We start from the raw sequence: 26,801 nt of genomic DNA on the forward strand, positions 1-26,801 counted from the left end.
CAACCAACACGACATTACCTGTGTTGTTTCTGCTGTAGCATTTAACAAAGCACGAGTGAGACCTCTGATTACTAAGTAAAGCATTTAAACTTGCTTAAGGTTGTGGTCCAATGACTCTGAGAGTGGTAGAGCCTTTCTCAGAGAGTGGGAGCCTAAGAACCATTTTCCCCCATGCTTTGCAAATGCTAAATATCGTATTGCCCCAAATATAAGTCGCACCTGAATATAAGCCACGCCTTTAAAATTAAAGGGGGGTAGGGGAGAAAAAAGGGCAATACCCAAATATAAGCAGCTCCCTTAAAAATCCGCAGGCACTCACACCCGTTCTGTTTTACCATAATGTTCTGTTTCAGTAGCAATATCATAAAAGCCAATTTTTGTAAGGTCACAATTTTAAGCTGCACTTTAACTTTTCATGGTCGAAATTTGGGGGGGGGGCTTATATTTGGACCAATGTGGTATATTCCAGTTTGGGGGGGGGGCTTTTTTGACTAGAGCCAAGGCCCACACGTTTTCAATTCAGGCAGTCAGCCATTTTTCTTTTGCAGTTTCCCACACATGTGGGACTCCAGGAATAGTTGGTATTCGTAGTTATTTCCCAACAGAAACAGCAATGTCCTGCAGCATATATGACTATCATATAAAACGTAGAGCCATTCTCATTAGGTTTCATCTAAGTGGAAACAGCTGAGGAATCTATCATTGGTTGATTTACAACTCCACCAGAAGCCTATTTTTTGCTCCTTTTTGGCACTTAAAATGTTCTAGGGATGGCAGTTTTGAAAAGTTAACCACAGGGTCTCCTGGAAAGCTCCCACTGCTAGTAATATGCCTTTGATTTTCCAGACTTTAAAATTACTGTATTATTGGCAGGGTATTATGAATAACACTGACACACACATCTGCTAATGGGCTGTTTCAGCCTTATTAAAGCATCCTCAGGTGCAGTTGTGAATTAATAACTGTAACAGACACAGGTCTAGTAATATGCAAAGCATCTTTATACAATATTCGAGAAGGGGAGCCTGTGGCCCTCTAGATGTTGCTGGATTCCCAGTTCCCACCAGGCCCAGTCAACACAGCCACTGGTAAGGGTTGATGGGAGTTTGAGTCCCAACAACATCTGGAGGGCCACAGGTTGCCTTTCTCTGCTTTGTACTCTTAGATGGTTCACTTCCAAGGGCTGCCAGGCTCTGCTCCTGTTTCTGTAACTGCATCCAGTTCCAGAGAAATTTAGCATGTTAATTTTCTCCCACCACTTTTTCAATGCTACAAGAAACGTCAGTTCCTAAATTCCTAGCTACCCTGGGTATACCAAGTAGGTACTTGAAGGGGTGGAATTTGGTCTTTAAAATTTCAGCTGCAAGGCCAAAATTCAGTGCCTCCCTGCCTCTCACTCTCCATTGTGCTAATTTACTAAGTCATAGTTGTGGTGCCATGTGGCCCCTCTAGGCTCAGTGCAGTGTGACAGAACCAGTCGTGCCTCCCTCAGTGGCGAAGCTGCATGCTCCAGCAGCGGGGGCAGAGAGCAGGCGGGGGCATGGCATGTCGCCCGTGGGGCCTGGCATGCATTCTGGGGGTGTGGCGCGCCGCCCGCAGGGGCATGGCGCCTGGCGCGGTGGGAGGGGTGCGCGGCACGTGTCCGGGGGGCAACAGCGATGGCACCCCCTCCCCAATGGGGCCGGGGGAGGTGCGCTCCCCCCGCCTGCCCCTGCGTTCCTCCACCAGTGGCCTCCCTAATTCCACCTCTGCTGTCTGTCTGTCTATGATTAAAAGCATTGCCACAGGGGGAAAACAAGGCAACCCCACAGGAACTTTGCAATATGTGTCTCCTCCTATTTCTTGTTCTACAGATGGGGCATAAACAGTGGAGTACGGCAGGCTTGGGGAACCCTTTGGCCCTGTGTTTCTGGACTCCAATTTCCCTCATCCCTGACGATGCCAATTTAGGATGACAGGAGTTGATCATCATAGAATCATAGAGTTGGAAGAGACCACAAGGGCCATCGAGTCCGACCCCCTGCCAAGCAGGAAACAGCATCAGAGCACTCCTGACATATGGTTGTCAAGCCTCTGCTTAAAGACCTCCAAAGAAGGAGACTCCACCACACTCCTTGGCAGCAAATTCCACTGTCAAACAGCTCTTACTGTGTACACATAATCATCTGGAGGGCCACAGATTATGGAGACAGCTTTAGAGGGGCAAGAAAAATCAATGAAATTTTGTGGGGGAGAATGGGAGGCAATGCCGAGGCCCCTAATTCATTCCCTCCCAGCTTAATTTTTCAAGATAAATGAAGTGTAGTGAGATCTGATCATACACTATCTGTTCTGCCTCCTAGTGAGTTGGGGGTTGTTGGATCAGGGGCTTCCTGATGCACAGCACACATTCTTAACTATGTGCACCAGGATAGTTTTGTTTTTTTAAAAAACAGCTTCCTATCCTTAAGCTAAAACAACTGTTTTGGAGAACTGCTTTGCAGACAAGTTGTGGGTAAATTTGATGGAGCCAGGCCAAGATGCTCCAAGTGCCAATAAAACTCTTGTCCATAAGATGTGCCACACCTCCTCTTTTGAAGGGACCATTCCATTGCGCAGGCAGGAGCTGGGAGGGGAAGCTGCTCACGAGACCTGGAAAGTTGTGGCTGCCAAACTCCAGTTTCTCAACTGAAGAAGCGGAGTGAAAGAGAGAGACAGATGTGTACACAGAGAGCCAGCGAAAGAGCATGCGTGCAGCTCCTCTCAGCAGGGACAGGGCCTGAACAAGCATCTGGAAGGAGCAAGAAGTAAATATTTACAGCTCTTGATTATAAGGTCAAGAATGATATTCCCATCCCAGGAGGCTGCTTAGCCTCCTGGGGAGGGAAAGACTTGGTTTGCTAGGCACTGCCTAGTGTGGGAAGGATGTGCTGATTGGAGTAGATGGAGCGGCTGGGATTTCCCCATTTGCTCTTTTCTTCTTCTTAAAGGAGATCTGCATTCCCACCCTTTTTGTAATCTGCTGCTGGATAACTGACAAGCTTAAGCAGAGACCCTCCACACCCTTAAGGAGGTTCACAGAAAAGCTCAACTTTGGAAACCTGAAGCCCTATGAATTACAGGTAAGCACAATCTCAATTTTTTCCCTAATGTTTAGTATGGATCTTGAAAGTGGCTTTCAGTGTTCACCAGAAAGAGGGGAAACATTTTATGTGATTCTGGTGTAAGATCTGAAGTGGGGGGAAATCATGCATGAGATGTCCAAGTTTCTAGATGCAGAAACTGTTCTCACATTTCACTGTGGGCAGTTTGCTTTCCTGGTAGTCTTTATACCCTTAACACAGCAACACAGCAATAGGGAACCTGTGGCCTTCCACATGATACTGGACTACAAACCCTTGACCACTTTGTTCTGCTAGCTGGGACAGATGGGAGTAGAATCTGCAGCTGTTGCTGGAATCCACATATTACCCTACCCAGAATGCCTACTTGTACTTTGTTGTAGGACACTACTGTTAGAGGTTTCCTGCTTGGCAGGGGGTTGGACTCGATGGCCCTTGTGGTCTCTTCCAACTCTATGATTCTATGATTCTATGATTCTAGGTGTTATTTCTCAAACCAGCTTTATTCCAACTGGAGTCCTAATTCTTCTCTAGCCACCTTTCCAGCCAAGGTGTGAACACACAGAGGTGTTGATACGATGGACGGGGCAGAGGAAGGGGCAGGGGGGCGGTCTACCCCAGGTGTTACCACTGAGGGGGGTGACAAAATGCCGAGCAGCACTCACTGCGGGGCCTGCAGTGCACCCGAGCCACACGTCTCTCCTGGGAGGACACACTGGCTTGGGCGCCCGCAGGCTCCATGCTGCCCCAAACGGTCCGCCCGCCACCTCCCCCTTAGCTGTAGGGTAGCTGAGTGGGAGGAGGCAAGTAGACTCCTCGGAGGCCTCATGAAGTGTCCTGCCCCAGGCGCCGGATTGGCTTGCTCCACTGCTGCTGATGGAGATGTATTTAAACAACCCTTGGGTGCACACAAACAGAAACAGCAAAGTTGTGTTGTGTTTTTAAACCTGGTACAGCGTATGGTTAACAGAAGAAAAATATTGGGGTTCACTCAAGGTCCTACAACAGCTCCCACAGCTTGCTGCCATGTTTTGAGTCTTAATTTGCTAGGGTGACCAGATAGCAGAGAAGACAGAACTTTTACTTTTGTCATGGAAGAACGAATTCTAGTATGCAAAGGGTACCAAAATTCTCTCTTCTCTGACATTATTATGGCTATACACAGTACAATTATTTAGAGATTTCAACGGGAGGAGAGAGGGTCCATTGTGCAAGCAATGGGAACTAAACTGCTCTCTCCTTTTTGCTTTAATATACCCACCAACTTGTGCTGAAGATAGCTTTGATAGATCCTCTGTTGCTGAGGCCCCTTTGGTAGGAGAAGTGTTAGCTGTTCTGCTCAGCCAGTATAAACATCAAGTAGCCAGTAAGAAAAAGCTTCTTGGATCATGGGAAAGCTCCCACTGCCCAAGTAAATAAGCTCAGGAGAAGCCACTTCAATGATACTGTTAGCAGGAAATGCTTCCAAATTGTGTGGAAGGCACAAAACTGCAGTCAGTAAGACTCACTGCAGACAGTCACATACATAGACAATTCATTGGGTGTAAGTGTGTCAGTAATTACCCATTCCAGCATGTTCAGTTTCCTGATGCTGCAGTTAACACTTTTTAGATAGCATTGCACACCAAGATTCTGGCCTTTTATGCTTTGGACAGTACCTTCTGAAGACCCTACAGATGTTGTTGCTCCATCGTCCTTGACAATGTGGTTGTGGTGCCTGGGATGGATGGACTCAACAGTGTTAGGCCAGGTCAGGAGCATTCTTCTCCAGAAGAAGGCCTCCACTGGTGCATAAGTGCCTAGCTTGTAGCAATGGTGTAGCTTGGGTTTCCAGCGCCCGGGGCCATGCCAAGCATTCAACTGCTTAACAGTGTCTCTGTCACCTAGGAGATTGGAGCCACAGAGATAAGAAAAGAGTCTTTCCATTGTTTGGAGAGGTCACTTTCAGGTTTTCGTGGAGAAGCTGTTTTCAATTGAGCCCAGTGATGGAAGCTCGCAGCTGTACCGGGTGTTGACATTTTGCACCCCTAACAATTTTGCACCTGGGGCAACCGCCACTGTGCCCCACCCACTACACCACTGATTTGTAGTGTCTCATGTAGGAGGAAGGTGTGGAACAAGTGGCTGCCCTGCATATGTCACATGCAGGAGCTGTCCATGCATTTTGAAGTAGCACCCACACCCTCATCAAGGCTGCCACATGTGCTGTCATGCAGCAAGCTGCACCCCGCACTTGCTTCGCCATCCTGCTGGATCATTGTAGTACCGTGAGAGGGCAAAGGGGTGGATGGAGGAGATCACACCTCGTGCATTTAATTCTTTATTAATAGTAGTACACAACTAAAACTGCCAGAAGAGGAAGTTGGATGTCATATTCTGATGGGCTGAAGTGTGCAGCTCAGAGAATTTAACACTTTTTTTCTGGCACTGGGATGATGTCTGATTTGCAAGGCAGGATGAGGGCCTGGCGAGCAAGGAAGACAGAGAGCCAGGACTTTGGGAGTTCCTGGCTCTGGAAAGAATGTGAGTTGAAATGGGTTGATTTGAAAGAAAGGATTGGGCTCTTTGAGTTCTGTCTGAAGCAGCTGGACGCAATAAGCAGCCAGGTAAAGCCAATAATATATTTGATTGGACTGGGAGAATGCGCAGTTCCAAGTTACACAGAAGCCAAGCAATCCAGAAAAGTTTCCAGTTCTCATCTATATTTAGAACAAAGTTACTTATTAATGGATGTATTTTTATTTCTTTCCCTTCAGCTCAGTTCTGTGTCTGAGAACAAGAGAGCAAATGTGTATTTTAGGACTCCTTGATTCTGTTCCTAACGCTTGAATTTTTTTTGGAGTGTGGAGAGGCAGGGAGAGGAGTGATACTTGTGAATAATGAAGACAGTATCCCAGCTGTGTTATACATCCCTGAGTCGGGCCATACTGATGTCTAAGGTGAAATCTCTGTTTAGAAATGGGAATATAGTAGATCTGAAAGATCCTGCCACTTCATGCCACAAATGGAACACAGGAGCCAACTCCAAAGGCCAAGATCATGTTATGGGGATAAAATATTTGAGGGGACTGAAATGGGAGGTATTTCAATGAGTAATCCAAAATTCAGAGAGCCAGCTGTCCTGGATTATGTCTACAGTTTCCACCCAGAAAGTTTAATGTTACAGTTGCATCAAAGGGAGAAGTGTGCTTTGCATTACATATTTTCCTACTTTGCATAATATTTTCATTAAAAACAATCAAGAAGCAGTTACAGATAGGTAGCCGTGTTGGTCTGCCATAGTCAAAACAAAAAAAAAATTTTCTTCCAGTAGCACCTTAAAGACCAACTAAGTTAGTTCTTGGTATGAGCTTTCGTGTTCTGAAGAAGTGTGCATGCACACGAAAGCTCATACCAAGAACTAACTTAGTTGGTCTTTAAGGTGCTACTGGAAGAAAAAATGAATCAAGAAGCAGGTTCACTTCACATGGGAAAGCACAATGTGCATGTTCAGTAGCACTATAACAGGCTTCCTCAACCTCGGCCCTCCAGATGTTTTTGGCCTACAACTCCCATGATCCCTAGGTAGCAAGACCAGTGGTCAGGGATGATGGGAACTGTAGTCTCAAAACATCTGGAGGGCCAAGGTTGAGGAAGCCTGCACTATAATATGACTTTTAAAATATTTATTTAAAAAAATCTACAGATGCTCAGAAGCACCCTGGTCCGGGTCCAGAGAACTATTTGTGCAGAGAAGGTGACTTGGGAGGTGCTGATTAACAAATCAGAAAAGCCTTGGAGCAGTAATCCCTTGATTTCTATCACATGCTAAGCAATCCTATTAATATCTAAATCATGATCATGAAACACATGCTTTATGGAATTGTTTTTATTTCTGCATTTACAATTTTAAAATTGTAAATGGGCTGGAGGAGATGCTCTTTTCTTCTTTTGAATTCACTGTTGGAATTCAGATTGCTGAGAACAGGGGTAGGCAACCTAAGGCCCTGGGGCCAGATGCGGCCCAATCGCCTTCTCAGTCTGGCCCACAGACGGTCCAGGAATGTGTGCTTTTATTTAAAATGCATCTCTGGGTTATTTTATAGGGACGCGGGTGGCGCTGTGGGTTAAACCACAGAGCCTAGGACTTGCCGATCAGAAGGTCGGCAGTTTGAATCCCTGCGACGGGGTGAGCTCCCGTTGCTCGGTCCCTGCTCCTGCCAACCTAGCAGTTCGAAAGCACGTCCAAGTGCAAGTAGATAAATAGGCACTGCTCTGGCGGGAAGGTAAACGGCGTTTCTGTGCGCTGCTCTGGTTCGCCAGAAGCGGCTTAGTCATGCTGGCCACATGACCCAGAAGCTGTACGCAGGATCCCTTGGCCAATAAAGCGAGATGAGCGCTACAACCCCAGAGTCGGTCATGACTGCACCTAATGGTTAGGGGTCCCTTTACCTTTTTACTGGGTTATTTGTCAGGCATAGGAGTTCGTTCATTTTTTTTTCCAAAATATAGTCCGGCCCACCAAACAGCTGAAAAAGGTTGCTGACCCCTGGCTGAGAATATCAGCTTTCATGTTTCTTGTGACTAAGTTTGAAAACCTGAAAGCAGCAACTATAAAAGGTCATGCTTTAGGGTTCTCTTTCTTCTTAGAGTCTAACTATTATGGGCCCCTTCAGACCAGACGAGGGTAGGTGAGGCAGTTGCCTCAGGGTGTCAGACTCTGGGTAGCTGGATCCACCTCCTGCACTTGTCAGCCACCTCCTCCTCCTCTTCCTCCTCCTCCTCCTCTTCGGTTGTGTGGCCACCATGCATCATGCTCCCACTAGCCAGTGTGTGCATTTTTGTACACATTACATGGCTGGAGAACTGCATTATAAAATCAAGAAAAATTGGAATTTTGAAGGATGGATGTGTTTGTGTTCTCATGTTGTTTCAGAATGCACAAATTTAAAAGGTTCCACCTTAAATGTGACCAAAATGGAATTTTCCCACAATTCCTATGTTGAAGTAACTTCAAGACTTCCATTTGTGCTACAGTTTCTAAGCAAGGGTTTGGGACTTTCCAGCATGGGTACGAGAAGCTTCCCCTTTGTCCTCCGTTTTCTCCAGGAAAACCTGTTCTTTACCGCTGGATCAGAACAAACAGTGTTTCCCAGGGAGAGTGGCAGGACAAAGGGAAACTACTTGGACCCCTGGCTGAAAGTCCCAAACCTGTGCCTAGAAATTGCAGCACAAACAGAAGTCTGAAATAGCCCTTTCAGGCAACTTGGCTGGGGATTGCCTTCTTGCCTTTGATCACATTTCTATGCCAACCAGATACTCTTCTGGCATAGAAAGGTGGTGGCATATAGAAATCTGGTCAAAGGCAAGATGGCAAGTAATCCCCCTCAGTCAAGTTGCCTGAAGGAGGCCCCGTCTAGAGAATGGAATTTCCCCTCTGCAGAGAACCATCCATTGGTACCATTTGCATTTTACTATTTGAATCTCCCTTTCTCCACTTGACGTCTGACATGAGAACAGGGTCAGGGGTGATGAGGAGGTTAAAGAGCAGTGATAAGCCCCATATGGCGCTGCCCAGGGAGCCTGGGAATGGACCCTGTGTTTACACAGGAAAGAGGCGCCATCTGTAACCAGGCGGGCAAGCGCTTGCTCTCTTCAACATCCCTCCCCTCAAGCCTCAGGAGACACTGCTCTAACTAAATCTGTGCTCTTGATTCCTCCCTAGACTCTGCCTGGAGTTGGTTAGAGTGAAGCCCCACTCTGTGTTTGTCCTTGCTTGCTCACAGAACATTTCACAGCACTGGCAGGCAGCAAACCATTTTAGTAAAGTGTAACATCAGCACACATGAGGTCTATGTAAGCTTTGTTGTCAGCTACAAACACAAATGTTGACCGAGCCATGTAGCAGGTGTTTGATTTTCCTTCTGAATTCTCTCACAGATTAATAGCATCCATGTATGGGAATTGTGCAAAAGCACAAGGAAATGTATATTTTAATCATTGGTATTTGTAAAATCATGAACCTTCACATGCAGTATTTTTATTGTCTCTATGGAATGCTCAGCTACTCAGTTTCAGAGACAGATATATCGGTCTAAGAGCTGTGGGGCTGGTTTAAGAGCCTTTAATGCATTCAATGCAATGAATGAAAAACTGGTTCTGTCTGGTTATCTGCATGCTTAATTCTGAACCAGGAGAAAGCCAGCCATAGAAGACACTTACTGACTCCCCAAAAGATCTCCCAACATACTTTTCTTCCTCTCTGTGGAGTTTTTTTAATTAAGGAGTGTGTGCGTGCATGTGTGAGCACACACATCAAAATGTATATGTGCCCCTTTAATATTTATTTACCGGTAAATAGGTTGATGAGCTTTCTGAAACACATGGGGAGGTGCAGCATGAGGAGGTGTAACAATCTTGGCCTTCACCTTTGGTTGCTGTGGAGAATCCAGACTTCCTTTCCTGCGAATCTAGTGCATTCCAAACATGGGCATAGCCGGGCGGGGGGGGGGGAGCTGCCTCCCTAGATCAAGTAAAACAATAGAAATACTTAACTAACTGACCATGTTGGTTCTGCCCCCGCCCCAAACAGAAGTCCTGGCTATGCCCATGATTCTAAGGGGGACAGTTGTGAAGGAAGACACAAGCTACTCCCTGTTTCTCTTCCAGAACTGAACAACTGTCCTCTGAATAATTTATTTCACCTAATTGGCTAGATTTCTTGAATGTCCCATGATGAATGTGACTTGACCCTTAGGCGTTCAGGCTTGATGGAGAATTCTGTCTTATGGAGTATAGACTAGGCTATGGAGTAAGGAGGAGGAGGGTCTGAGTGGAAGTACTTTGGGTATATACAGGATATAGGGTGGACAGGAGAAAGAAGAGGTTGGAGGCTTGTGAACCTTTGGCTGTTGTATAGAAGATTTGCTGACATTGCCTTCTATACTACTTTTAAATAATCCTTTTCAGGATTATTTTCAGCCAGCTACCCAAACAAGGAAGATAGTGAACTTGAACCAAAAGTAGTCTGGGTGATGGATGGTGTCAGAGCTACCCTAGGTCCCAGCTCACAAAGGACCAACGCTGCTTCGTTGTTAAGTATAAAAGTCTTTATTGAAGTTCAGTTTCACTTCCAGAGCCGCAGCGCGCAGCTCTACGTCTCAACTGTCAGACCACTGATGCTCCGTCTGAGTCTCCTCCCCCTTGACACCAATTTAAGATTCTAGCCTTGCTCCACCTTCTCCGCTGCTCCTTCCTCCTCTGGGTCCGCCTGCCCGCCGGGGTTCCGCCCTTTCTAGCCTCTTCTCCCGCGGATTCCCCTGAGCCTTCTCCCTCCCTCCGGCGGGCTTTAGGAGCTGGTTCCCCATCCGGGTCTCCTGCTGTTCCGCGCGCCTGCACATTTGAACTTGGCGTGCGCGCCCAGCCAGCAGCTTTCCTCCTGACCGTTTCACTGCTGCTGTCACTGCTTCCCCCTTCGGGGGGGCTAGCTGCAACTGACCTCCCCTCCGTTGGAGGCGTGGTCAGCCCTGACTCCCTCTCTGGAGGAGACACTGCCCCTGACACATGTGACTCTTCCCCCCCACTACGCTCTGGTGGGGAAACTGGTCCCGATCCTCCACTGCTGCTTTGGGGTTCCCCTCTGGCTCCTTGTTTCTGGTGCGTCCCCCCTGGGACCCCCCTTGCCCTGACCATCGGCGCCCCCTTCTGGGAATCTTCTGATTCGCTGGAGAAGCTCATGGAATCTCTCGGGCCACTGTCATACTCCCCTACGCTGCCCTCGGATTCTTCCCCTTCGCTCTCCAAATCCTCTCTCCCCAGTGCTCCTGCTCCTGATTCCCTGACAGATGGATTATAAGAAAGATGAGGAGCCTCTCAGAATCATGCCCTATGGAGCAGAGAGGGGTTAGTTTGGTTTCTGAGGCAAGAATTGCCTGTTTCTGAGGATGAAGGCTCTTCTCCATTCTCTCATTTTCCTGGAAGGTTGGGCACAAGTGTTTCCACTGAGCTGAAGGCAGTTTGATAGAGGGATCATTGCTTGTGATGCTCTGCATGCCCAACTTTCATCTCCAATAAACAGATTTTGCAGGTTTGACTAGTGGGGGGGGGGGAGGAGTGCGTGTGTTCCCTGTACGAAGTAAAACTTGTTCCAAACCACTTTCAACTCTCTTTAAAAAGAACTTTCATGTGCCTCCAACTGAACTGTCTTGTGCTACATCCCATCCCTACTGTGGAATTCCAGATCCATTAATGGGAACTGCAAGGCAGCAGCCAAGAAGCAGGAAGTATATAACTGCCTGTCTCAGTGGTGGTGACTTTAATGGCCTTTCCTGAGCCAAACTGGATCCATTTCCCAGTGCATATTGGCAACAGCTGTTGGCATTGAAGCACAAGGCCTTTAGATCCAGTCCTGTAAATTCAGAGCAACAACGCAGCACACACACCCCATTAAAATCTCTATCTACTTTATTTACTTTGTAGACAAAGGAGGGGAAAGGGAGGACGGGAAGGAAACCTGGTTCTTCAACAGCTGAAAGTTCTTCTCAATCTCCCATTTTGCTATTTGGCTTGCCCCCCTCTGAGGGGGAATCAGGGGCAGAGCTACCTGCCATGGCACCTGGAGCGGCACAGAGGCGGGGCTAACCAGCCCACAGGAGTGGGGCTAGCCGCCCGCACAGCGAGCGTCCCTAGCCACCCGCCACCCACGTGGTGAGCATGGGGGGGCGCTAGTCTCCCACCGCAGCATCATCCCTAGCAGCCCACCGCCCGCATGAGCATCCGGGGGCACCACCTGCTATTATGAAAATAAAACAAAACTTGTAAAAGCTACTCACTCTAGACCAGCCTTTCTCAACCTTGAGATCCCATATGTTGTTGGACTACCACTCCCACCATCCCTGATTGCTGCCCTTGCTGGCTGTATGGCTGTACATAATGGGAACTGTAGTCCAGACCATCTGGGAACCCAAGGTTGAGAAAGGCTGATCCAGACCCACAGTGACAATATTCACTTGCTTTGGGGAAGGAAAGTAGACTGATTCTCTTTATTTCAGTGGGAATATTCATTTCAGTGTATGAAGCTGTCATCTACTGCAATAAATTCCCTTTTGAAACAATGGAACCATCCAAAAACAGGGTCCCTGTCCAAAATAATGGAAGCTGGACATGACTAGGCTCCATTGAAATAAACACAAAGAACAAATAAGGCAAAGAATGGTGTCTGATAGGCAATTGAGTTGGTGACACAGATAGACCAAATAGGGATGAATGATGGGGAATAGCAGTAATGGGGTGTTCATCTTTTATGGAGTATCATCCAGCCATTGCATCCTGTATTTTCCTTATGCTGGTTCTGTCTTTTCTCATGCAGAAAGGCTTTTTATTTTTTAATAGTGGGAGAATAGGTTAATCTCCAGTGACATAGATGCTTTTAGTATTACTCTTCCAACATTTTAAATGGGCCCTGATTTGAAAGTGACATATTGGGAAAGTGGACCTATCACAGCTTAGCATACATTAATTGTAATATTTGTGGTGGGTTCCTGTGAACTACAAGTTTGCACCCTGCAAGAAGACACTTGCTGCACTCAGAAAGGCAAGAGTGAGGCTCAGTCGATTGCCAGACAATGTGCCCATGACTACTGACTAAAGCTGTGTCAGAGCACCCAACTTGCTGCTGACACCAGCAAAACAAAATGTATGAAGGCACGAAGAAAGCCTTTGGACCAACAGTTGGTAAAATTGCACTGCTGAAAACCTTTTCTGGAGAGATCATCACAGACCTCAGCAAGAAGATGAAGCAATGTGCAGAGCACTATCAAGAATGGTACCTGCAGGGAAACATGGTATCTGACACAGCAGTCAACAGTATCCAGACTCTGTCTGTCTTGGAAGAAATAGAGGTGTCTCCCCCCAGTGAGCTGAAAAATGCCATCAATGCTCAGGCCCAGGACAGGATGGAATCCAAACAGAAGTGCTGGAAGCCGGTTTCAATTCCTCCTCATGACACACCTCCACAGGCTCCTCTTGCAGCGTTGGGAACAAGATTCCATGCCACAAAACATGCATCGTGACACTCTACAGGAGGGGTAGGCAATCTAAGGCCCGGGGGCCGGATGCGGCCCAATCGCCTTCTCAATCCGGCCTGCGGATGGTCCAGGAATCAGCACGCTTTTATATGAGTAGAATGTGTCCTTTTATTTAAAATGCATCTCTGGGTTATTTGTGGGGCATAGGAATTTGTTCATATTTTTTTTCAAAATATAGTCCGGCCCACCACATGGTCTGAGGGACGGTGGACCGGCCCAGGGCTGAAAAAGGTTGCTGACCCCTACTCTACATGAACAAAGGTGACCGGCATGACTGTAACAACACGGAATCTTGTTGCTGAGTACTGTAGGAAACATCTTTGCTCACATAGTTCTCAACAGATTCAGTTACTCACTCACTGGGTCCATCTTGAGTTACAATGCGGCTTTAGAGCTTAGAGGTCAACAGTCAACGTGATTTTCTCACTGTGTCAGCTGCAGGAGAAATGCTGAGAGCTGAGACACCCGTGTATATTGCCTTAATAGACCTGATGAAGGCCTTTGACATTGTCAGCTGGAAAGGACGTCACACTGCTCAACTAGATAATCTCCACAATCTGATCATGTTCTTGCACGAGAACATCCAGTATGACAGTTCATTCTCAGACACCTTCTCCCTGTTGCTGTCCTATGCCTTCAGTGCATCTGAAGATGGTGTGTAACTGGGGTCTGTTCAACCTGGCATGTCTCCGTGCCAAGACAAAAGTGTGCTGGGTCTGAGAAATGCTGTTTGCAGATAGCTCAGTCTTGACAGTACACTCAAAGGAAGCTTTGCAGAAACTCATCAACTCTTTTGCTCAAGTCTGCAGGGAGTTCAGCCTTACCATCAGCCTGACAAAGACCAACATCTTTGGTCAGGATATCGCTGGCACTCCATGCATTGGTGCCCACGCACTTGAAGTGGTGGACAATTTTTTCTGCCTGGGTTCAACCATAACCAGCAATGGCGCCGAGCTGGAGAAGCCTATTGGTAAGGCAGCTATGACAATGGCTCCCCTATCCAAAAGGGTTTGGGGGAATGTGGTGCCATTTATGCCAATCCATATCAAAGCTCTACCAGGCTTGTATGTTGAGTACGCTGCCTTATGAAAGTGAGCTGTGGGCAACTTACACTCCCCAGGAGTGATGCCTCAATTCCTTCCACATGTGCTGTGTCAGGAAGATTTTAGGCAAACCAAAGATTCCGCTTTCCACCGGTTGTCACATGCTGAGGGTGTTATGTATGCATGCAGTGCAGGCCTAGGCCTTCCGGCCTCCTGGAGCTCAGGAGCGTCATCTGCATAACAAAAGAGGGAGAGGATTCTAAAACCCTCCAATGACATTGTTAGTAGCTGGCAGGCTGCCAATCCCTGCAGAGATGGGGCCAGTGCTGTGATTTGCTAATTGCAGCATTAAGGTGACCTATCACAGGTGGTGTTTGCGTTTTGCCAAGTGCCCCTTTTGTCATTCTTGTTCTTCTTGTTCCTGATGTTCCAATAAATCCTTTTTGAGCTGAATCTTGGTCTTGGGTCATGCCTGAACCCACCTACACCTCAGAGGGAATAACTGAATTTCAATAACCATATTTGAAGAAGTAAATGAGACAAATTACCTCAGGGTCTGTAATCAGAGTGTACACGTTCATCTGATTTAAAACAATAATGTAGAGGTCTTGCACAAGAGCACTTTATCATAATCTCAGTATTTCATTGTTGCTGTGGGGGTTTTTTGGCCAGGGAAATGTGTGGTTGTCACAGCAGTTATAGAAACCTCCAGGGTCACCCACACTCATCAAATCAAAGACCAGATTGATATCGCTAAGTATCACTCTTTCACAAGACCATTAAAAATAATTTATAAAATGGAAATGGATATTGCCCTACCACCAAAAGCACAAGTTGTTGCTGCTGCTGCTAAATAACATATTGTTGCTACCCTAGTTTCTGAAACCATGTCCCAGACCTCCCCTATTCATAAACAAACTCTGCTCTTTTGACTCACAAATGAAAATAACTATTGGGGTAGGTTTTTCCAAAATATTTCCTTCTGTACAGGAAATATTTGGGATCATTAAGAGTCAAGATCAGGATTGCTCCCCTGTGCTATTCCAGTCATGCGGTTTGTGTACTTATGGGTCTGTTTACCTTGTGCACTTCTGAACATTTGTTTCATTTATGACACCTTTGAATTCTTACAAGCGCCTTTCTTCTAATAGCATGGAGCCTCAGTACCTGGTGGTGGTGGTGGTGCTGAGTCTGGCCAGGCCAGGCCTGTCAGGTGTCGAACCACTGACGGGGCCAAAGTGCACCTACACCTTCATCTTGCCGCAGCAGAAGTTCACGGGGGCCGTGTGCTGGAGCAGCGTGCGCCTTCCCCCGGAGCCTCCGGGCCTCAATCGCTCTGAGGTGGCCGAACTGCGTGATCAGCTGCACCACCAGCAGGCCCAGATGGAGGAGCTGCGCCGACTAGTGGAGGTGGACGGGGCCGTGGTGAGTGAAGTCAAGGCCCTGCGCAAGGAAAGCCGCAACATCAATGCTCGTGTCACCCAGCTGTACACTCAGCTGCTTCATGAGATCCTCCAGCGACGAGAGCGGCCACTGCAGACCTCACAGCTTGAAGGGAGGGTGGCCAACGCCTCTGCCGAGGCCTTGCGCGTGGCGGCCAGTTATCGCCAGCTGGAAGGGAAGTACCATGCCCTGGCTGCCCTGGTCAACAACCAGAGTACCCTCATCAGCCAACTGGAGAGAGACTGCCAGCAAGGAGCCAGTGGCCGGGGGAGCCCACAGGTACTGCTCAAACTGAACTGGGAGACAGAAATGGGAGAAATTAAAAGGGTCGCTAGAGCCAGTCATCCGGTGCTACTTGGCCTGCTGTGCCTGAAAACATAAATAAAGAAGGGCTAGGGCAGACTTCAGCGATGGTGGAGTCCTGGAAGCTGCCCAAGGATACCTGGTGCTGATGCTGACCCTGGGAAAGGGAAGGGATGTGACAACAGCAATGCCAGGAAGACAGGAGCTGATGTTTTCTAAACCATAGCTAGGCCCCACGCTACACTCTCCCTCCGGAAAGCTGTGTCCTCTAATCCTAGGTGTACATGGTCTAGTACGGTACTTTTGCTGAGTGTGCCGCTTCAAATTGTATGTTCAAACTCACATGGCAGAATGCTGCTGTAGCCATAATAGTAATAATAATAATAATAATAATTATTATTATTATTATTATTATTATTATTATTATTAATAATAATAATAATAATAACAAATCAATGTACAAAACAAGCATGTTAGGGAAAAGAGTTCCAGCATAGCTTCTTCCCATACATGCTAATTTTCCATGTTTGTTTTGGAATGGAGGAGTATTCCGGCATGTGAGCCCCGTCTGCAGCCTGAAGGCAAAGAGCGCTAAGCAACCTTTGACTCTCAGTTGTTGCTGGACTCCAACTCCCATGAACCTCAGAATGGCCAGTGGTCATGGGAGTTATAGTCCAACACCTGCAGTACTACAAGTTCCCATCCCTAATTTACTGAAAAATGGAAGTATTTGATTGATGCTCAGAGCCAATCTCTTTTTGCCCCATGACTGCGCCCTGTTCAAAAAGGTTTCTGAGCCTGAGCCCTGGTTCAAATTAAACCCTGCATAGAAAAACGCTATGGTGGCCCTCCCACACAACCTGATTTTTCAGCAAATGGTTCTTTCTATGTCTGCAAATGGTTGCTCCATTTCTACATGTCCAGCAACTGTTGACAGCACAAGAGCCCTGATAGAAAAAGGCCGTTAATCCTTTTTACTAATTCCCTCTTTACAACCTTTTCCAACCTGGGCAATGAACCCTGGGAGAACCCTTTTTGTGTCGCTGCTATTTGCCCATCTCCCCCTTCGCTTGCCCACGACCACTTCAATCTATGGAATTTTCGTTCTGCCCTTACAAGGAATCCGTCTTTTAACGTGGCAGCATTGCTCATGCTGCAAAACTCCCTGCCTGTTAACAACAAGCAGACACCATCACAGCGATGCTTCTGATTGCCTGATAGAAATGCCTTTCCTTTTGGTAGGCCTACCAAGACTTCTATTATGTATGTTTTTAAAAATTCTTTAGATTTTGTCTGTATTTTTATAATTTTGTTATATCTACTTGTTTTTAAAGTTTGCTGATTTCATCAGCATTTTTGATAAATATTTTAGTTTAAAATATTTTAAAATAGGATTAAGTGGTCTATAAATGTTGTTAATTTTAAAAAATGGCTCCAGTGGAGTTAGGACAAAATACAGTCGGTCCTAGTCTAGCTTTTGGGTTTCCTGGAAGCATATTTATCACACTAGAACTGCCACCTTATTTTCTGGTTGTGCTCCTGTGCCTTTAAGAGCCACTTGAACGTGCTCTAAATCCCCTGCTGCCCTTGAACTAAATGATGCTGCACTCGAACTATACTTTTTTAGTTCTCCTGTGTTTTTAGAGTGAGTTATTTCTCCTTTCTCTCCACAGCCCCCCCTGGTGCCAGTGGTGCCTCACAACCCTGCAAGCATCGCCAATGAGAGCAGGGTCCATTTTGATGCCGTCAATGACATCCAGAGAGATCGGCCACACAAGGCGGCAGTGCCACAGGGCGGCACTCTTCAGCCGCCTGCTGTCATGCCCACCAAATCCACAGGTCAGACAGAGAGAGCAAGGCTATTAGGAAGCAGCAGCGCAGAGGCTGTGCAGGGCAAATGCCAACAGCACCAACCTCTGCCGCCATGAAGCCTAGTTCACACAAAGAACCAATGAGATGGTAAAACCACTCCTGTGGATAGTGGATAAACGTTCCTCTCTATAAGAGCTCCCTGCACAGAGAACCCAAGAGGTCAGGCAGACACGTTTTTGCCAGCTTTCTCTCTATTATGCTACTTTTGTACCTGCGGGGGCTATAGGTCTAATGTCTCCCCAAAACTCAAATGGCAAGTGCTTCTGTTTATCTGACCCCCCCCCCAATATCTTTGGAGTGTTAGCATCCCAAATTCTGCTGGCATTACCTTCTTAAAACAGGCAAGCGACTACCAGCTACCACTGTGATTATTCCATTGCTATCTGCTGTCACTGATAAAACGTTTAACTGATCATCCTGGGCTCTTAGCAAACCATCAACCTAACAATTACTCAATTGATGGTTATTCGGATGGTCTAACATCTGAAACAAATCCAAAGTACCTATTTTCCTTTGGGAAATGTGACAAGCTATACACTCCATGATAGGGTAGCCTGTGAATGATATCTCATTTCTCCGCTTTCCTCCCATTTATGTCATGGGGACCTCCTGCTCCTTCCCTGAGGCATCTGCAGCCAAGAGCCAAGAAGGACTGGTGTGGCATACTCAAGCAAAACCACCGCCTTCTTAATTTGGGATCCTCCAGTCCCCTGGCCTAGTATTGACATTTGAGTGAACTTCAAAGAGCAATTGCTAGTGGAGGGCCACTGATTTATTGTCATAAATTTGCATACTGAAGGAATGATCGCTGGGTGTGGAGCACATTTCCGCCCGCAGTCAAACCGCAGCTTTCTGAACATCATGCCCTCTATCTAACCTTTTGCTCTCTTAGTAGTCTGCCATGCCCTGTCTGTGACCTTTGTCTCTTTCAATTAAACACTGTGCAAGGGGAAAGTGGCGTGGTGGAAACAGGTGCCAGAATAACCTGTACCATCCTTCGATCTCAGGACTGGAAGATGTGTAAAGGTCACAGTCCAAAATGTATCTGTCTGGTTTTGCATATTGTGCCAATAAAAGGAGCTTCGGCAGAGCTAGCTGGCAGCTTGCCTGTGCACAGGTCACCTGCATCCAGCCTCCTGTCATCATCCGTTATTCCTACACATACCATTAGCTACTGCAAGCCAGATAGATAGAGGCAGTTGTATCTTACTGGTGGGCAAAACCAAAAGGTATGTATATCACAGTATGCCTGCCCCTTGGTCTGACCTTCCTATGGCCTGTGGCCGACTAATGCTGGAGGCACAAATCTGTTGGGACTTGTGGTGTGCATTTAAATAACTGGGACCTGCATAGGAGCCCTGCAATGCTCTCATGTACACTTACTAAATGAAGCGCCTGAGATTCTACTAATATATCTTCTACTAATACATAATAATATACCTCAGGTAAGCTCATGAAGAAAGCTTTTATTTTCCCACTGGTGTTTAGAAGACCCCTGAGGCATTTGCCTGATGAAGAATTCTATGAAACTCAAAAGCTTGCACAGCCCTTCACCAACCCAAATTTGGCCAATAAAATGTGCATTTCCCCTGCTTTGTTTCTCTTATCCTTTATGAAATGTTTTATGTTACAATAAACATGTGAGGTAGATTAGCTCTGACAGAGAGTGCTTCTAAACAGAAGCTCAGTGTTGTGATATCACAAATGGGTTTCTGGCAATAGGTTTTTCCTTTTCCTTTTTACATATGGGGTGGCATTTTTATGCCAACACTGTTGTGTGGACACTGGAAAAAAAAACCTTGCATGCATGAGAAGCACAGATCCCATCTGGAAATACCCAAAAAGGCCATCCAAGTGAGACAGGGCATCACCCTATCTGTGCTACAGAACTCAATGATAACCTCCAAACTAGTCCCTGTAATTAGCTGCCCCTACTTTGTTCATCACAGGTGAACATGCGGGTGGCGCTGTGGTCTAAACCACTGAGCCTAGGGCTTGCCGATCAGAAGGACGGTGGTTTGAATCCCTGCAATGGGATGAGCTCCCGTTGCTCGGTCCCTGCTCCTGCCAACCTAGCAGTTCGAAAGCACGTCAAAGTGCAAGTAAATGAATAGGTACCACTCCGGCGGGAAGGTAGACGGCGTTTCTGTGCACTGCTCTGGTTCGCCAGAAGCGGCTTAGTCATGCTGGCCACATGACCTGGAAGCTGTACGCCGGCTCCCTCAGCCAATAAAGCGAGATGAGCTCCGCAACCCCCGAGTCATTTGCGACTGGACCTAATGGTCAGCGGTCCCTTTACCTTTATCTTGTTCATCACACCGTGTTATTCGGTCCCTGTTCATTAGTTTTTCTCTTCCTGGCACAGGGCCATGGCGTGACTGTCAAGCAGCTCAACAGAATGGGCAGACCAGCGGCATCACCATGCTACAACCAACTGGTGCCCGGGGAATCATCCAGACCTGGTGTGACCAGGAGTATGATGGGGGTGGTTGGACCGTCATCCAGCGGCGGCAGGATGGGTCGGTCAACTTCTTTATCACCTGGCAGCACTACAAGGTGTGTTGAGGATATGGCTCCAGGTGCCACATGAAGGGGAGAGCAAGGAGATAAAGGGGTCCAAGCTTGTGAGGAAAGCTGGGCAGGGGAAAAAGGTGGGCCTATGGGATGCAAAGGGTCACTTGGGGTTAGAGTCAGAGATCTGGAGGCTCATGGTGGATCTGGGACTTATAGGCTGAAATCAGAGTCACAGGTGATAGGTGATACCAGAGGCCAGGTTCAGATATACTGCTCTTTCATGGGTATTCAGCCTTCAGTTTAGTTGCCCCAAGTTGAATTTGTAGGAAATATTTGGGGATAGGAATTCCTGATTTGCAGCAGCACATCTATGAATCTGGTCTTGACACAAAGCAAGGGTTACTCTGCCACCTGCTGAGCTATGCCCACTTAGTCAGATGGAGGCAAAAACACATTAAGTAATGGACTGAAAACATGAGCTAAGGCCCAAATAGATGTGATAATGAGGGCAGCCATGTTTGTTCAGTCACATGGCAATCCCATTCTTGCATTGTGTGTGTGTGTGTGTGTGTGTGTATCTAGTCTTAAGATAAAAATATGTGACCTTTGGGGGAATTGCTGGCAAAGTGGACCATAGAATGCTCTTATCAGGAGACCTCTGTATTAAGGGGTGAAAGCTTCCTAGATTTTTCTCAGGGTTTCCTTCTCTCTTTTTCCATTACTCCAGAGGTATGGGTTGAATCTGGCTCCAACATGGAGCCTCAGTTGTCTCCTGGTCTCCAGTAGCAGAGTCAGAGCCCTGCACGGGATCTCGTTCCTTCGTGGGAGACTCTGCAGCCTCTGACTCTCACGTCTTGCTGCTGGACTCGGGTCATCACCACACATGGCAGCTGACTTTGGGCATTGAGCTAGCATGTTGTATGTATGCTTTGCTGATTTCCTGCTGCAAAAGGATCTCACATATCTCTGCAAGAGAGCTAAGTGTGCCACAGGCCCCAAAGTGGCCTGGGAAGGAAGTAGGAGTATTAGCTCACTCTTCTACCCTATGGCTAGCACCAACTGTTCCCCTACAGCCAGTGCCCACCTGCTAACATCTTACTTGCTGTGTTTCCCCCTGCCCTGCTCCACCTTCAGAATGGTTTTGGGAACTTGGAAGGAGAACACTGGCTGGGTCTCGAGTTCATTCACTGGCTGACTCGCCAGGGCTCGTACGTGCTGAGGGTTACCATGGAAGACTGGAGTGGGCGACAGGCATACGCAGAATACAGCACCTTTGCCCTAGAGCCTGAGAATGATTTCTACCGGTTGCGGCTGGGGCGCTATCAAGGCAACGCTGGTGATTCCCTCTCCTGGCATAATGGCCGACAGTTCAGCACCCTCGACCGTGACCATGATGCTTACTCAGGTAAGGATGGAGAAGGGAGATGGCTAAAAGAGGACACCAAGAGCTGGGGAGGAAGGTGTTGTTTGTTCCTTATCTTTCTATCACTTTTATCCTTTTTTATCATCGATCTGGACTGATTGGAAGGGTGCCTGCCTGCCATGCTGCGTCCTCCTCATGTCACCCTCCATGCCCCGACCCCCAGACGTGCCCGCCTGGGCGCTCAGCTGCTGTGTCTGAAAGTATAGAGAAGAGGTAGACAAAAAATATAGTATCCAAGCAAAGCGGTTGTGGAAGCAAATCATTGTTCCTATAGTAGCTATTAGACCTGTTTCTCTTGTATCAGATTCCGAGAGCATGATATTCTGCACTCCAAGGAGCTTTACCTCACAGCTCCAAACTCTGTCTCATTTGCCCACAGTATTCAGAACTGCAAAAGTGGCTTTAAACTGTTTCTCTTCTGATCCCACCAGCTGGAGGGTGCCACCTTCCTAGACTGATGGATGCTGCATTCTGAGGCTGGAGAGAGATTCCCAGCCATCAAGAGAACTTTGTCTGCTTATGCTAGCTCCCGAGTATTAAGCAGACACCTGGCTAACAAAGGGCAGAACCCTTAATAGCACTGTATGGAATCCATCTATGAAGTCCAGACCTCTCACGGAGGCACACTAAGAAGAGCCTCAGATGATGATTGCATGGTTTGAGTCAGTTCATATGGAGAGATGTGGTCCTGGAAGTATTGTGGTTCTGAGCCATTTAAGACTTTCTAGCTCAAAAGCAGCACTTTGAATTGGACCTGGAAACTAATTAGCTGACAGTGCAATCAGGACAGGATTGGTGTAGATGCTCAAACCACCTTGTCCCAGTGAGCAACCTGGTTGCCAAATTCTGCGGGGGAGGGGAACTCGTGGCCGTCCTTATGTTGCTGGATGACCTCTCTCATCCGCCCTCTCCACTAGCCATGTTGCCTGGAGCTGACAGAAGTTGGAAGTTCCCCATCTCTATTCTAACAGCATCTGATTTCAGGATTTGATTCATGGGCACAGCTGCCCCCCCCAAAAAAAATCAATAGAAATACATAGCTGAGGTTCTGCCCTCCCCCCCCAAAAAAAAATCCTGGCCATGCCCATGGTTTGATGATAAATTATCTATTCCCCACCCCTCTTCTTTTCCCACAGGCAACTGTGCCCACTTCCAGAAAGGTGGTTGGTGGTACAATATGTGTGCCCACTCCAACCTTAATGGTGTCTGGTACAAAGGAGGGCACTACCGAAGCCGTTATCAGGATGGGGTCTACTGGGCAGAGTTTCGTGGCGGTGCCTACTCACTCCGCAAGGTGGTCATGATGATCCGGTCTCCACAAGGCGCCTGATTTCTGTACCTGGGAGTAAGAAAGGACGCATACCTAGGGCAGGTCTAGATATTTAAAAACAGGAGTCACTGAGCTCTGAAAGCTCACTTGCCATGTTCTCAGTCAGACGTATGGCCTCCTTCTCAAAGCAAGCTCCTTCTAGTGCCAGTGACCTGTAGAAACTGTGGGTGCACTATGCTAACGGGGGGGGGGCTTATGGCATTCCCTGAGCAGTTGCCCAGATTTTAAAAGAACATTTTTCCCTTTAAAAAATAACTGAAAATAATTAATGAAGGTGCCAAATGATGTTTTAAATCTACATGCAGCACCTTAAACAATTAACAGTCAGCACCTTTAAAAAATCAAATCAAATTCCTAAAGTGAAGGGGGTGTTCAGCAAAATTGAAGAGAGAATTAGCATATGGGGGGAGGCGTTTGTTCTTCTCAGTGGGTGCTTCTTGGTGGGGCTCCTTACACCTAGAAGTTTTTCACAGTGTCCACATAAGTGGCATCAAAATGCTAGCCTGAACTTTCCTTAAATTTGGATTTGTCAATTTTGGAGGAAATCCAGTGAAGTTAAAAACAAACAAATACTGTAAACAAAACAGCTTGTTGCCTTTGATACCTGGATGGTCTGCAAGCACTCATCTAGAAACACATGTTACTGACAACAGATGTTTTAAACCTGCAGCTTTATACTTACGTACCTGGGAGTAAGCCACACATGAGTCAATGAGTGGAGGTTTATAGGACTGCATCATCTTCACTCTCTACAATCCAGGTGTAACAATCCAGTTTGTTGTGACATGTGAAGCCTTGGGGGTTGCATTCTCCCCATCACATGCCAAAAAAGGAAATAAAAAACTTCAGTTCCCCTAATTAGAAGCACAGTTTGTTTCTGTGTGCAAACTTTGCAAATGACAGTGTGTTCAAACTATGGTTTCTTAACTATCCAGGATTATGTGGTTTGTTACATGCTGCTGTATACTCCTCCCTCCCCACATTGTGGAACTGGTTACTCTTGCAGAGGCTGAAACACCCCGTGTTAGAAAACAACACTGCAGCGATTTTAGGATCGCCACTTTCATAATCCTAACAGAAGCGTCATTAGCACTGCTGTAGCAGACTCTGGGCTCATCCAGACTTCTGTGCCGTGTTTCTTGGCACAAGTGTGTACTTTAAAGCTCTGTGTCCAAGCACTTTTTCGTTTTTGGTTGCCCTAATGCTTTCCCTGCAAAAACCCACGCTCTACTGCCGAGTCTGTGCAAACGGGAATCACCAAAAACCCAAATTGCCATTTGTTCTGATTCAGCTTTAAAAAACGGACATTTGTATACAGTGGTACCTCTGGTTAAGAACTTAATTCGTTCTGGAGGTCCGTTCTTAGCCTGAAACTGTTCTTAACCTGAAGCACCACTTTAACTAATGGGGCCTCCTGCTGCCGCCACGCCACTGCTACGTAATTTCTGTTCTTATCCTGAAGCAAAGTTCTTAACCCAAGATACTATTTCTGGGTTAGCGGACTCTATAACCTGAAGCGTATGTAACCTGAGGTACCACGATATATGCCCAATTGCTATGTGAAGGTGGCAGAGCGAGAAAGTGAGGAGCTGGGCCTGATGGTAAAGTCCTGGTAAGAGGCTCCCCATTCATGCTATAAACTCTAGAGTTCACACAGTTCCTGGTGATCTATTCTGACTGGAAAAGGCTTAGGGAAAGGGCCTCCTCATCCTTTTTTCAGAGATGGAAACCTGAGGCACAGTCGAGCTAGCGGTGAAAGAAAGCCATGATTTCCATTCCAATCTGGATTTGACACAACCAGCACTGTTTCTGTTCCACTGCAGTTCTGTTTCTGCCAAATATTATGTTATTTATCTTGCTGTCCATTATTCAGCTTAAGGTGCATAACTTGTGTAACTGACAACTGTTTATGTAAGCTACATAACTTACATTCATTTCAATGTAAAGGAAACAGCAAAACATAACAATAATTAGGCATTAATTAGAACTCACACTATATTATACAAATCCCATAAATGAAGCCAAATGTATTTATTTTGCATAAACCTATTTTGTTGACTTAAATTTGAAATTCTCTGGCAAGGAAGTCCACAATCTGCCCTAAAAATAAAGTATGCAAGTCTATTAGTTCTTTCAGATTGGTTGAGTATACTTTTTTTGACTACTAGCAGAGTTCTTCCAGATTGTGAATGTCCTTTGACAAGGCGCACAAACCCAGCCTCCTGGACACAGTGGAACCTTGGAAGCCAAACACCTTGAAACTCAAACGTTCAGGCCCTCGAACGATTGAAAACCGGAAGTGAATGTTCCGGTTTTCGAAGATTTTTGGAAGCCGAATGTCTGGCACGACTTCCAATTGAGTTCAGTAACCTGCTTTTATCCATCCATCCATCCTGCAAACTCCCAGACACACTGGCGGATTCTTTGTTGGCGTTCTTTGCCCGCGCTTGATCTCCTTGTCCAATCTCCCAGCCTGATTCCCCTCCACCCCCAGCCAGATCTTCGCAGCCTCCTGCCCATCCAAGGCCCTGGGACCGTGGATCGATGTATGGATTCCCTCCCCTCTTGAAAATGTTTGCGTACTTTCTCCTCTTCCTCACCCTCGTTTTTTCCGGGGTTGCTTCCCTCTCCCCCTTGCACAGAATGAGACTCTTTCACCAAAGCCTTTTCTTACCAGACGAAGGGGTCGTTTTATTCTGCAGGAGGTTTAAGGGTTTGTGTTGCTTTGTTTTCCGTGTATATTTTGCCTTTTGTTGATGTTAAATTTAATGTAGAGCTTGCTGTTTAGTGTAAAGCATACCATAGATCCTCCCTCTTCAGAAGACTAAGGCTGCCTTTTCAGGGCATTTGAATGATTCTTGTGGTGTGTTTTTCTAAAAACAACAACCACCTCGCTTTGCAATGCTGCTTCCTCTATCGGTGTGTTGTATCCCTACATGAAAAACAAGAATTTAAGACTCCAAACAACATGAGACTTTAGTTCTTCTGAATGCAGTTATTCCATAATTGCTCTGAAGTGGTCTCATTGTCTCCTTACAGAGTGCTACGCTGAGGTCTGTCTGTTTTTGGTACTTATTTTGCATTTTTGTGGCTTTTCGTTTTGTTTTTGTGACTGTGTGGAACCCAGTTCAGCTACTGATTGTGTGACTGCAGTACATTGTTTATTGCTTTCATTTGATGGATCAGTGGTCTCATTATATAGTAAAATTCACGTTAAATTGCTCTTCTAGGGGTTGTTTTTAAAAGTCTGGAATTGATTAATCCATTTTGCATTACTTTCTATGGGAAAGCGCACCTTGGTTTTGGAACGCTTTGGTGTTGGAACTGACTTCCGGAACGGATTAAGTTTGAGAACCAAGGTACCACTGTACTCTTAATCACTCCATCAAGGGATGAGCCATCTGTGTGTGACTCCTCACTTCTGCAGCTTATTCCTAACTGGATGATGTGCACAAGTACCGTATTTTTCGTCCCATAGGACGCTCCGTCCCATAGGACGCACCTAGTTTTTTTGGGGGGGGAAATAAAGGGGAAAAAAATTCCCTTTATTTCCCCCCCAAAAGCAGGTCGGGGAAACCGAACCAGGTCGAGGAACAGCGGGATGGCGGCGCTGCGCCTCCCTGCTGTCCCCCGAGCTTGTGGGGCTGGCCGATGTCTGCCCGGCGCGAGGGGCGCCCTGCTTCAGGGCGCCCCGCCCGCTGGGCGGCA

At 46.8% G+C, this 26,801-nt stretch overlaps 2 protein-coding genes across 2 annotated transcripts in view; one reads left to right on the plus strand and one right to left on the minus strand.

The window, feature by feature from the left end:
* SHFL (shiftless antiviral inhibitor of ribosomal frameshifting) overlaps positions 1 to 26,801 on the minus strand; it is a 181,094-nt gene that overhangs the window by 125,042 nt on the left and 29,251 nt on the right. The gene's annotated exons all lie outside the window — the stretch shown is intronic.
* LOC310753202 (angiopoietin-related protein 2-like) lies at positions 2,619 to 26,338 on the plus strand. The gene is made up of 6 exons (XM_083594260.1): positions 2,619 to 3,101; positions 15,360 to 15,930; positions 17,628 to 17,793; positions 20,192 to 20,382; positions 21,475 to 21,745; positions 22,900 to 26,338. The coding sequence occupies exons 1-6, from the start codon at positions 3,091 to 3,093 to the stop codon at positions 23,091 to 23,093; spliced, it is 1,404 nt and encodes a 467-aa protein (XP_083450386.1). The 5' UTR covers positions 2,619 to 3,090; the 3' UTR covers positions 23,094 to 26,338.

Source organism: Podarcis filfolensis, assembly GCF_964270895.1.
Source record: "Podarcis filfolensis genome assembly, chromosome: 17".
Classification (NCBI taxonomy): Eukaryota; Metazoa; Chordata; class Lepidosauria; order Squamata; family Lacertidae; genus Podarcis; species Podarcis filfolensis.